This window comes from Stylophora pistillata, chromosome 12, assembly GCF_964205215.1.
Source record: "Stylophora pistillata chromosome 12, jaStyPist1.2, whole genome shotgun sequence".
NCBI lineage: Eukaryota > Metazoa > Cnidaria > Anthozoa > Scleractinia > Pocilloporidae > Stylophora > Stylophora pistillata.
In genome coordinates, this window is record NC_142530.1 from 1,698,855 (window position 1) to 1,711,526 (window position 12,672).

Consider the following 12,672-nt stretch of genomic DNA (forward strand, 5'->3'; position numbering starts at 1 on the left):
TCATAAGTAACAACCAATCAAAATGCATGTATCATTCAGCTGGTCCTACAAAACAATATTGAGTCCGCCTACGATGCAAGATCATTATATATACACGATCGACTGTCTGCTCTTCTTGTTGATCTCCACTCATTTTCTACCTTTTTTACCTTGACTCATTTCTAGTCGCACTTGTGATGTTCTACTGCTGCGATGGATGCAAATACTTGAAATCCTGCAGAGTACGGTGGGTAGTAAACAACAGCAGATGGAGCATCTCTAGTTATGACGAGGAGTCATCCCACCAATGACAGAACCCGCACTCCATCACGAGATCATTGATAAAGCGGGGCGCGAAGAGGTTGGATATGAAAACTAGGATTGCTAATTTTCCTATTGGAAGTGAAATCTGGGCTGAAAAATGTGATTTATTCCTTAATAGAGACATGCAGCCATGTTGACAGGAGAGTCTTCAAGTAACCCCATGGGCTACAACTAGTTTACTGGCAGATTTAAGGAGACTGAACTTAGGCTGGGACGGAAATTCTCTCAGAAAATATGCTCGAATTTTTTATAAACCGATTGAACTTTCAGTTTGACGACGCCATCCTTTGGAGATCCCAGCAACATCCCGGAGGGATTCGACAAAATCCCAGCAGGTTACTAGCAAATCCCCACCAAGATCTCGGAAAGACCCAGTGAGATTCCACCAAGATCATAACACGTCCCCAGGAAGAACACAAGATCCCAAAGGTTCCCTAGCGGGATCCCGGCGAGAACAAGGGTTGGTTAGCTGAAATTTGAAACGGGTGCTTGGTTTCAAATCGCAAAAGCCCCACTGAAAGAATATTTTATATCTTTGAAAGGGAGAAAAAGGATAAAATTTGTCTCCTAAAATTAATCATTAAGCTTACTGGAATTATTATGAACAATGGTAGAATCCTTATACAAAGTGTAAACGTTGTATATAATATATCAAGATTCACCACTCTTACCCCTCTCTTTAGATATACAGAGCTGTAAAAAAATCAACTGTTTTTTATTTCAAACGAAAACAGCAGGCCTTTACATGGATGGCCATGCATTGTAAAGTTAGATGAGCCTACAAATAACTAGACTTTATTACATATTTTTTCTCTTTTCTGATGTAAATTCTAGTTATATTACACGAAACAAACCTTTTCAACAGGATTCACAAGCAGTAAACCAACGCATTTATTTCATAAAAACGTTGTACAGCACAACACAATGTTAAGACATCGCTACAGGTAGTCAGCCGCGTTTTCAATCACAACGTTAAGTCCACTAAACTGGGCATGGTTTTTATTTCAACGTGCTGTTAACATGACAACTATTACCCTAAAAGCCACTCGCAAAGGAAAGAATCCTCCTTGCTACAAAAATCCCAAAGTTAGCCAGCCATTATTGAAGTTATATACAGTATTTACAAGTCGATTTTCGACTTTTGTTTTATGACCATATTCGCACAGTTCCGTCTGAACCACCGCTGACCAAAAACTCCCCGATAAGGTCGAACAATACACTCTGTACTGCATCTTCATGCGCAGTGAGCTCAGTAGCCTGGCCTGTTGCCACCTCAATCATCTTGACCGTCCCATCATTACTTGCGACTCCAAGGACCGTGCCACTTGGGTCAAAGTCCAGGCGGTTGGCCGGGTGAGGCCCGAGATCTACAGTTGTCATGCAAGCTACAGTTCGCACGTCCCACATTTTGACAACACCATATGCATCACACGAGGCAACAGTATCACCCTGAGAAGCGTGCAAAAATGGTATTTAACTATTATACGACCTCATTCTGGAAGAGTTTTTTTTATCTATCTGTTTGCTTCTTTGTTTCGTGTGTGTGTGCTTTTTCAGTTTTTTTTTTCTCTCCTCCCACGGGAAGAATCCATCAATAACCCCATCGGGAAACTAGCAAAAGAAAATAAAGATCTATTATTCACGATTTGTACCCTAATGCTACCAGATCTTACCCATTCCTGTTACGCAGTAGCGCGAAAAAAAATTTAAATCTTTGACACTACAAGGTGTGGTATGAAGATTTTGCGGGTATAAGTTTGTTGCAGACTGTATTCAATCCACGGGGGTAAGTTTTCGCAGAAAAAAAGATGTCCCGCAAAATGAAACACGGCAAAAATATGCTTATCTCAACAACCTGATACAATAATTGATGCAAGTAGGTTAGGGGGTTGGGGGAGGCCTGTTTTTGATATTCTTGTAGTGTCCTCTGGGCAAAAGCACTCTAGGATTGATAGAGTTCATTAAAATGTGTCTAAAAACCAGAGTGTTTTGTAATTCAAATACAGCCACTAGCCAACAGCAGTCGTACAAGTTTTCATTTCTAAGACTGCAAACAATATCCTTTCGCTTACCTTTAGATTAAATACCACGTGATTGCAGGAATGCATGTGTCCATAGAACGTCTGAGCGCAGAGTCCCTGAAGAAAGCAAACCACGTCATGAATTTTCCGTGACAATTTTAAAGTGCGAGTGTAACTTCTACTGAAATATTAATGTGAAGGGATAAATGAAGTACATTACGGCCTGCAAGAACATAACTAACCAGTTTGATCCTCTTGTCCGTAAAAGGAACTGGTCAGCTAAGAAAACTGACAAAAATTGTTTGGGCATATTGCTTAGTTCTTCGAGTAAGAACACAAAAATTTCACTCTTCTACGTGGACTTGTCGGGAGACGCACGAGAGTTTTGCAAGCCAAAGGTCGTAAACGATGGTGCAAATTATCGCCCATGATTAAGCTCTCGTACGAGCTGGAACACGAGTATATCGCAGGCTTCTGGCGAAATACGAGAGAGTTGATCTGGCACGCTTTGCCCGCCTGCAGCAGGCCTACTACGGGTCTGCCTCGAGAAAGGAGCGTCCACTATGACGGACGACATTGTTCTCATAGACTTTCATTTCTCGTGCCAGACAGACCTCCCACGAGTTACGCGAGAAGCCCGCAAGATACTTGCGAGGCAGAGCCCGCGCGCCTGCCACGAAAATAAATTCGCTCGCATGTATCCCTGGACTTTGCTGCTTCAATACCATTTTCCAGCCATCACACACAAATTCTGACCTGTAAAACAGGCCTGTTTGCTCCGTTATCAATGCATGCTACCTTTTACTAAACAAATCCAAATAAACATTTCTCCTTACCGTTCTCGCGTCCCATAGAGACAGCGTCTTGTCAGCAGAACAGGTCAACAACGTGTTAGAATATGGAAGGAACACTATGCTGTTTACAGAGTCAGCATGACCGCGCAGGGTGTGTCGGCAGCGCTCACTATGAGAGGAAAATAAATCTTGAATTTGTATCCAGAAAATTTATCTGACTCATCATCAGTTTAAAGCACTCGATTTCATATCGTTCTTAAGTGATACCTTACATGTGTAAGCAGAATATTTTAAGCTATATCTCGAGCTCCCTTTGCAGAGTTTGCGCAAGGTTCTTGCAATCAGCAAAATCGAGAGTTCTTCCTCGAACGAAACTTTAGTCTCCCAGGTAGCTATTAGTATTGCATGGTCTTGCCGTACAATGCATCTCTCGAAAGCTTAAAACTGTGAGATGATTACTTTTTTGTAGAGGAACTCAGAGGAATGAGAGATTACCTGTTGACATCCCAGACTTTAGAAGTGTTGTCCATGGAACATGAGGCCAAGAAATCACCACACGAGTGCCAGGAACAACCCCATACCGCGTGGGTGTGGTCAGTAAAGGTCAGCACACATTCCGCTTTGGAAAAATCCCAGATCTTAACTGTCCCATCACCGGACGAAGTGGCCAGACGAGCACCCCTGCAAAGAAATCACGATTAATGAAGAGGGAACAGGTCACCCAGCCAGCAACGCATGCGCAGTGTAGATGCATTTTGGTGAGCGAGAGCTAAAAAGTTCCTTCGCTTCATGTAGGACTGCTGTCTTCTTACTAAAATTATCTGCCAGCTTTTACCTCCATACTTTACCTAATTGTTCTTTTCTCAGTAGCGGATATAGGGGAGGGGCCCAGGGACCCCTCCCATCATTTTGGGTAAAAGAAAAACGCAGAAGGAAGAAAAGCCGTCAGGAGTAAACACACAAACCCCCCCCCCCCCCCTCTTAGCTAAAGGTCTGGATCCGCCACTGTTTCTCACAGTTCTTAAAGCTTCTCCTCCGTAAGTCACTCCACTTATAACTTCCCCTTCCTTACACTTAACAAGGTGAAGAGAATTCAAGATTTCTGTGCTTCAAATTAGAGGCACGTTTAGCACTTCGCATTTTCTACATTGCCTGTCAAAATGATAAGATCATTGCTTTCTTCATCTAGCCTCTACATTTTCCATTTATTTGAAAAAACCGCAACATTCTAACTTAAAATAAACGTACAACATAAAAAATTAAAAAAAAAAAAAAAAAAAACAGAAAGAAACAGACAAAAAAAATAAATGGTTTCGTCTTACCCAGGATGAAAGTCACAGTTGGAAAGCCAATCCTTGTGACCTTCGCCAGTCATAATGATGTCCCCACTGAAATCAAAATTCACAATCAAATGATTCAGAAATGAACAATACTTCAAATTGCGATTGATATTCAAGTACAGAAATGATCCTCGCAAGTGAGCTGCAGTTCATAGAATTGCACAAACAAAGCCTGCAAAAACTTAGGGTTCGACAGGATTTTGAACCCGTTCCACCCAGATGCTAGTTGGACGCTACTACCAATTGAACTACAAAGCCACATGTTCCCAAGAACGAATATGATCTCCCTCAAGGGAACGAACGACCCTTTAAAGAACTTAAAAATAGTCTGTTGAAGGCACTGAACGAAGGTTGGACGTGCGTTGATTTTCTTCGACAATGCGTTGCCAAAGCATTTGAGTATTTTGTGTGTGTGTGTGCGTGTGTGTGTGTGTGTGTGTGTGTGTGTGTGTGTGTACGTGTATCGACACTATATTTGAGAAGTACACCCCTGTACTACTCGCATAATTTTCTTTTCAACAAAAGCGAAATAAGAAACTTCATAAGTCGACGATGCCCTATCGTGGCTCACCTTGGCACAGCCCACATCTTCCAGCTCCAATCATCACTTACTGTGGCTAATACTTGTTTTCTAGGATGCAGAGCTAATCTGTGGATGAACCAAGAGATGCATCAAATGGAAGAATAAAATATAACGATAATCATTCCGATACTTAACAAAAGCAACGACATCTACGGTGCTTTTCGATCGACGACCATGATAAACAAAAACCTAACTAATTAGAACGTCCTTCCACTATAAAACATTGGCGGGATAGGCGCACGAGAGGCTCGCTTGGCAGAAGATGACCCCTTTCGTCGCGGTAGTGCTAGTCTCCCGCAACCCTGCAACCGCGCATGAAAAGAAGGGTCGCAGGGTTGCAGAAGAAAAAAGATATATAAGAGACGACTTAGGACGAGTCAAGTTTTGCACCTGATTGGCTAAGAAGGTGGCGTCAGCTTCTTACAGACCAATCATAGATAAATTAAAACAAAACCAATTTCACCCCAAATGACTTTAGACACTGGATTGTACATGACTGTTCTATAAATGTTCTTACCCGCTGACTGGTAAGTTATGAGCAGCGAAGGTGTGTGTCAATCTGAAGCCTCCTGAGCGGGTCAAGTGAGCGGACGGGCCCCTGTGGTGTGCTAGCTGAGGATTGACTCGACTGTCAGCAGGGAATTCTGAATCCTGAAGTCAAATAAAAATTATCTTCTAGTGTCATGTTCGCAACACTTCCTGTTCGCGTCACCTTGGACAACTATACATGTGTATGCCCTTTTTTAAATTGCGATCTTACGATGCACACTGAATTTATGCCTTACTCATAAATGCGAAATCGAAGCGACTCAAAAGACAAACTTCTCGAAAACTCACGAACTTTAAGAGTCTCGAAGTATACGCGCCTCAAAATAGCGAAATTACTGAGTCAGCAAAATTTTACGTACATGTAACTAGGTAACACGTTGAAGAGATTTGCAAGAAAGTCTCTTCAGCTATAGGCGCTCTAAAACGTGTAAGGCCCTTTATATCCAAAGAAACTGCAATTCAAACTTATAACGCTTTGATTATGCCTCATTTTGATTACTGCAGCCCCGTCTGGGACTGTTTAAGTGGCTACTTAAGCGATAAGCTCCAAAAATTACAGAATCGAGCAGCCAGAATTATTACTAAACTACCCTTTGATACGAGCTTAAACCACCTTTTCTCCACCCTCGATTGGGAGAGGCTATCTCTTCGACGAGAGAAACAAAAAGCCCTAATGATGTATAAAATTATGAACAACCTTGCTCCCGAATATCTACAAAGTCTTTTCTCTCAGCGTCACTCTGTGTTCGACATAAGAAACTCTGAGGGAAGGCTGGCCTTGTCCAAACCAAACACCAATTATTGGAAACGAAGCTTCTCTTACAGCGGGGCCATATTATGAAATAAATTGCCCAAAAACTTAAAAAATGCTTCATCCATTAACCATTTTCGGCGAAATGTTAACGTAGTCGATATATAGGATTCCCACACGGCAATCATGTAAAGCAGTTAATTAATCTTAGTTTTTATTATGTAACTGATGATTTTCCGTGTTTAAATAAAGATTTACATACATAAGGCACTTTTGTGTTTCAGGATTACTAACAGTTACGATAAGGAAAAAATCTCTCATGTTAGAAATGTAAAAAAGTCTGTATTTTAGTGTCACTTTAACAGATAAAGTGTAGATTCCACGTTGCCGTGTGTCTGTTCATTTCTAGATCACAGAGGACGTGGTAAGGAAAAAAAAGTGGTACAAAAAGCTCAGCCACACTTTGATGATAACTGTAATAAAAAAGCAACATCTCTGCGTCTGTCACCCAAAAGATCATAAGTAAGAACCAGTCAAAAGGCGTGCGTAATTCAGCTTTTTATACATGGATACCCTTAAATACCTTTGGATGTTTGCTCTGAGCCATCAAATGAGTATCAGCTTCCTTCTTGGGTCCAGCTGAAGGGCGATACTGGGCCACTTTTTTCTGAATCTCTCCTCCTTCAGCTGAAAAAAAAAATCGTGAATTGAAAAAACAATTAGATTTTAGCAGTAGCAGTTCCACGGTGAGTGTTAGTTTGAGTGGCTAAGTGGGGGCAAATGCAGAGAATGCACAGGGAAACCCTCGGAGCAACAAACCCACCCACAATGTGAGAACAGGCAAGTTTTCATGTACCAGCTCCATCCTTGCACATCCAGCAAGCCGTTCTTTGTAAAATCAGACCATCGAAAGCAGTTGTTTTTATTTTGGTACTTTTTTTGTCCATGCCTTTGTTTCATACAAGGTAAGAGCGCAGTCTCTTGAAACAAGACTCTCCTCATGAAAGATTTGTTAATTACTTTTTTGAGTGCCAGAACCAGGGGCGGATCCAATAATTTTTGATTGGTGGAGTCCAAACTTTGGTTCAGAAAGGACTGTTGGACTATTTTGAGGCAAATTACTTCTCCCCCACACCCCCCCCCCCCCCACACACACACCCCCTCCCACCAGTCGCGGTTGCACGTTATAATTCCTTAGTCACTTACCGTTTACTTGGATTCAATAAAAAGATCAGCTAGTTAAAAAGTGATATACGATCCTGTCAATGTAAGAATTTCAATTTCAAAGTTGTAAGCGTCAGGTCTGTTGGGGGGGTCCGGACCCTCCCCCTGGATCCGTCACTGGGAACTCACAAACAAGCGACAACATGAAAATCACGTCTGCTTTCATTGTCAAAGTCACAAACCTTGAGTGAGCTCTGCTTGGTTCCCTCCAACTTGATGAAGAGTTGTCTGAAGCCCGGTCATCTGAAAAAATAAAGATTGCAAAATTATTTTACAAAAAATTTTAAAAACTGTCTGCAGTGAAAATGAGGATATTCAAAAAGCTAAAAAAAAAAAAAAAAACTTGACAATATTATATGAGACAACAAAAGTATGCCCTCACTGACCTGTCCAACAGCTCTGTCTCTTTCAAGTTTGGTCAACATCTTCTCCTTCATGGCCACCTGCAGGAAATTGAAAATAAACAAATTAAAAGTAAACTCTGTATGCAGAAGCTCTTTGATTTTCAATGAGGAACTAGTTGTCACGTCTTAAATTAATTCAAACTTTGTGAACACTTTTATGATTATTAATTTGATTTGTAATTTTTATTACACTGACAGTACCTCATATTTGTGTTTCAGAGTCTGAAGGGTGGGTTCATATGAAGAATAATGCTTCTTGAGTCTAAAATAGAAAACAATGTTCATTTGTTACAGCACTGTAAGTTGTAAACTTACAGTGCAACAATGGTTAACAGACGAGTGCAACAAAGAAGTCAAACTTGCTGCCCTGTGCTGACCATCAAAAAAATATATTTGAGGCAAAACAAAATGGAAGCCCGTCATTAACAGAAGTTTCAAATAACCACAAACATCAGTAGGTAATGGCTAGCGCTTTTAAAACATACAAGTATTTTAGCAAAGCTCAAATCAAAGTGGTCAATCAACTGAATAGCAGTAATTCATTAACTTTGTGTTAAAAAATTCTGTCTCCCTTTTCCATTGATTTTGTTTCTTTTTAAAGCTTTCCAATAATTTTTCATTTTTTGGTAAATTTTAGTGTACATAACAACATTAAGTTCAAATGTTTCCTTTTCATAATTTGCTTTGGAAATATTGGTGCAGAGCTGACCACATCTCAGTACAGCATTCATACAAGCTGATTTCATGTTGGTTTATATAAGTTCATGCACATTCATTAATTAATACAAATTTAAATTATGTACCTTTTAATATCAGTTATAAGTCTGTTCTTTTCTTGAACAACTCTCTTGTGGTGCATCCGATGAAAATCCCGTTCTTTCCTTAACCTGACAAAAGTCTGCTTTGCCTTTCTGTCAAGTAAGTTATATTTTATAAAATTAGCAAGCAAAATAAGTTTTACAAACCTCAGGGCTGTGGTCTAACAGGGCCCGGTGGCCCACGGCGCCTTATGTTTGCTCTTTGGCGACCCGGGAGTCTTAGTTTTTTCATAAAAAGCATATGCTGGGCACCCTGGATTTTACACTTTCAGAGGACTGGGCTCCCTTCAATTTTTTTTAGAGCACAGCCCTGAACCTGTTTTATAAATATCAAATTACCCTGTAGAGCATTAATTTTATCAGAGGGGCAGGAGATATAAACTTACTCTGCAGCTTCCTTGAATTTATTTACTTCTTGGCGGAGATGAGACACCATGTCATCCAATTGCTGGTTTCTACAGAATAAAAAAAATTGATACTATAATTATAGTACATGCCATTATTTTAAATTTCATTTGTAGCAACTTTATTCTACATGTATCTCATTTGTGCAAGATTCAAAGTAGATTAGTAACGTCAGTTCAGGTGTAAAATAGATTGACTCAGCCTAAGGACATAACAAATATATGAAGAAAAATAAAAGCATGAACATAATTTAGCACTTACTTCATATAAATGTCTGGTACAACTCTCACATCCTCTTCATTAAGCAATCCTTTCTGAAGCAATTCATACCTAAAGGTGTCACAACCAAAGATTTAAATACCCAATCATATTAACTGACTGAAAAAAAAAAATTCTAAACAAGGATTACTGATGAAACTGTCCATGAATAAAAATTCAGCTTACCACTCAGTCTGAAAACAGTCCAGTGTTCTTGTCATTCCCATTTTAACAAGAAAATTCCGTACAAAGTCTTCCACAATCTCAGGTCTCTGGTAATAAGCCAACGAAAAAAAATGTCAATCATACAAGGAAGCTAGTTTTTGCTCTATCTATTACAGGAAACTTCTAGTAATTAGTTAACATAATTGAGGACTACTTACCGTTGTAACTGTTGGTTTTGCTGGCTCAGTCTTTTGCTGTCAATTAAATTAGAGAAAAATAGCATCATATACCAGAGAGTTAAGTTGCAACTAATTCAGTTACAAAACTTTCATAAATGTTCTTTTATACCTGCCAATTTAATGAATATGTATCCTTAAAGGCTACAAGAAGAGATCTTTTCTCTTCAATCCAGGGTTCATTTATTTTTGTGTGCATTCATACCAAAAATGTCTCATGAAAGATTTTTTCACAACAATTCACAGTTTACTTGTAACTCACAACATACCCCCAACAATTCATCACTAGTCTTTTCTTGCACTGTTTTAAAAGCTGTTTCCAAATCCTCATCTCCACCTGTTCAGAGAGGCAAAGTCACCAGAACAGGAAAATTAAAAAATAAGGGTTTTCATAAAAGAAATGCAGAGGAAAGAGATTATCATAAGGTAACAGCAGAATGGAATACATCAATCTCTTACATTTTTGATTGACCTAACTTCTAGTCTGTTAAAAACTTTGTATCATTGGCCTTGAATCTTCACTTAAAAACAAGACCGAGAACTCAAGGCTATTCTACGTCCATATCAGTGAATAATGCCTGCCATTAAGAGAGAACTCAGCTAAATGTAGCTTTATGTCCAAATAAAAAATAGGTTAATGGGCCCAAGTTGCAATCTTGCTACAACCAGTTGCAAAATGAGTTGAGACATGTTACTACTACAAGAAATAATTGTTCACTAAAATTCCATATGGTAGGTTGAGAATTCAGAGTCCCAGCTCCCCTACAGGATGTACACCCTAACAGATATCCCTAAAGCTTTTTAATCTTTTACGGAAATGAGTACTGGTGAGCACTCTAAGCAGATGATAAGAACAAATTAAGAAGTTTCCTTAAGTTTATTAATTTGTGATGTTTACCTGTTACAGAATACTCGTCTTCCAATGGAACCTAAAGTAATACAAAATGAGACAATTACAAAAAAATGCCAGCACAACATGTAGAATATAAGGGGGATGAAAAAATCCTTTTTTGACCTCATTTAGGATAACAGGTGCAAAAATCAATCTTCACAGGTTAACAGTAGATAATTAAGGTCATTGCAGAAAAGGAAGTCTTATAAATTCTGGCTTTTGAGTATATCCCAGACAGGGCTCAACACTAGCAGTAGCCAACTAGCCAAAGACTGGCAGAAATTCAGTTTTGGCTAATGGTTTTCAAATTCCACTAGCCAGTTTGGCTTGTAAACAAACTGAAATTATGGTAACATCTTGGTTGTCACTAGCCACTTGGCTAGTAAGTTGAAAAGTTAGAGTCAAGCTCCTGCCCAGAGACTAGTCGGGGTACCATCAATGGAGAGCGGAAGCCACAAGTTAGGAGCAAAGCAGGTTTTTTGGGTTCTTATTTCCAAGCAATGGAATCTGAATGCAAATGAAATTTGCATCCAACATGTAGCTTTGTAGCTAAGTTGTTCAATGCATTCAGCTAGGCACATGTTTGAACCCCAGCAATGCCTAATTTTCAGACTTCTTTTTCAGAAATAAATATCACAAATCACATAGTTTAACAATTGGAAAAGAAAACCTAATAGGTTTGAAAAAATTATGAACCGCAACAAAAGCTTTGAACCACAAGCACTTAACCTCTTCATAGGCAAACTCGTCATCACTGTCTTCTACTACTGTCACCTCTGATTACAACGTTAAAGATTACAATCACAAGCAACTGCAAATTAATAATACACTGTCCTAGCTACAAATTAAAGCAGAGCAAATTTACATGACTGCTTAACATTAGCGACGAATAGTCTGCGGAAAATCAACTTGGCCTAATTATAGCTAACCAGTATTTGCGCTAACGCTTTGCCATGTTTGGTGGGCTCGATATGTACAATTAACGAGTGTGTCCGCATTTCGCTGACAGTTTACGACGATGAAATTCGTCAACATTGGCATATCGATGAATTTGAATATATGAAAATCACATATGTGTACTGCGATTCAGTTCATGAAATGTATAAAGGCGATCCTCGCAGTAACGAATCCTACTTGTGCAGCGGTAGAAATAAGGCCAAAATATATTCAGGCCCGTACGGGATTTTAACCCATGGCCTCTGCGATACCGTTGTAGTGCTCTACCAACTGAGCTGACAAGCCAACTGGGAGCTGCACGGTTTTATTTCGTCTACTATATAAGTAGGATTCACTACTGCGAGCATCGCTTTCATACATTGGCATAATGCTTCCCGACAATAGCACTCTTGAGTTAGCTTTCATTATACTCCAGTTATAATAGTAAGTTTAACGTATAAAATAGAGCAGAAGAGTACAAGTAAACACAAAGGATACGTTCTAGATAGTAAGCACCTTCTTCGTCCGCCATTTTTGTTTTTTGTAGTTGCTATGGGTGACGTCGATACAAAATCAACTGACCAGCGGTTCCCGTAATCGATATTAATATTGTCGTGCCCGAATCATGAAAAGAGCTGTGAGGAGCTTCCTAAACCAACACTTCTACTAACACTGACAGTTATGGAAAATAATAATAGGTTTGACGATTATTGTTCCCATTGTTGGTAAAAAAAAAAAAATAAAACCATAAGAATTCGACAGCCTGAACACTATAATCTAGCTTTTCTCTGACAAATGCAAACTTTCCCTGCTCAACTGAATTAACAATGCTATATAATAGTCCAAATAATGGCGTCCAACCTCCCTTCATAACCATCTCCTCCGCCCGTTTAGCTATGCTTAAAAAAAAGTCACATGCAGTGTGCGTGAATTGATAAGTTCATCCATTGACTGTTGTAAGTTTTCATACCTTTTATTTGATAAGAAAAAAAA

The 12,672-nt window shown here is 39.4% G+C and overlaps 1 protein-coding gene and 1 long non-coding RNA gene across 3 annotated transcripts; one reads left to right on the forward strand and one right to left on the reverse strand.

Annotated features, from left to right (window-relative positions):
• The first annotated feature begins 172 nt into the window (after positions 1-172).
• LOC148718353 (uncharacterized) lies at positions 173-1,411 on the forward strand. Its single transcript, XR_015993819.1, has 2 exons — positions 173-340; positions 422-1,411. It is a non-coding gene; the product is annotated as an uncharacterized LOC148718353 (long non-coding RNA).
• LOC111320833 (sperm-associated antigen 16 protein) lies at positions 998-12,536 on the reverse strand. 2 transcript variants are annotated; one of them, XM_022923539.2, is made up of 20 exons: positions 12,178-12,354; positions 11,473-11,519; positions 10,750-10,780; positions 10,121-10,188; positions 9,834-9,869; positions 9,637-9,722; positions 9,454-9,522; positions 9,174-9,242; positions 8,773-8,880; positions 8,171-8,231; positions 7,952-8,008; positions 7,748-7,808; positions 6,925-7,028; positions 5,559-5,692; positions 5,030-5,107; positions 4,441-4,506; positions 3,614-3,799; positions 3,161-3,287; positions 2,376-2,441; positions 998-1,752 (listed from the first exon to the last, which is right to left on the reverse strand). In XM_022923539.2, exons 1-20 carry the CDS (start codon positions 12,209-12,211, stop codon positions 1,450-1,452), a joined length of 1,791 nt encoding a protein of 596 aa, XP_022779274.2. In that variant the 5' UTR covers positions 12,212-12,354; the 3' UTR covers positions 998-1,449. The 2 variants fall into 2 exon arrangements, with proteins under 2 accessions (XP_022779274.2, XP_088596701.1); XM_088740575.1 differs by lacking the exon at positions 998-1,752 and adding an exon at positions 1,759-1,914 and having other exon boundaries at positions 12,178-12,536.
• Between the last annotated feature and the right edge of the window lie 136 nt (positions 12,537-12,672).

Bases quoted from the DNA above. Each gene is read 5' to 3' on its own strand.
- LOC111320833 (XM_022923539.2), bottom strand. From the start codon at position 12,211: ATGGCGGACGAAGAAGGTGCTTACTATCTAGAAC. The intron at 9,723-9,833 runs GTAAGTAGTCCT...GCTTATTACCAG, and splicing joins CAAAACCAACAGTTACAACG to AGACCTGAGATTGTGGAAGA. The intron at 2,442-3,160 runs GTAAGGAGAAAT...TGCTTTCTTCAG, and splicing joins CTCTATGGGACGCGAGAACG to GGACTCTGCGCTCAGACGTT.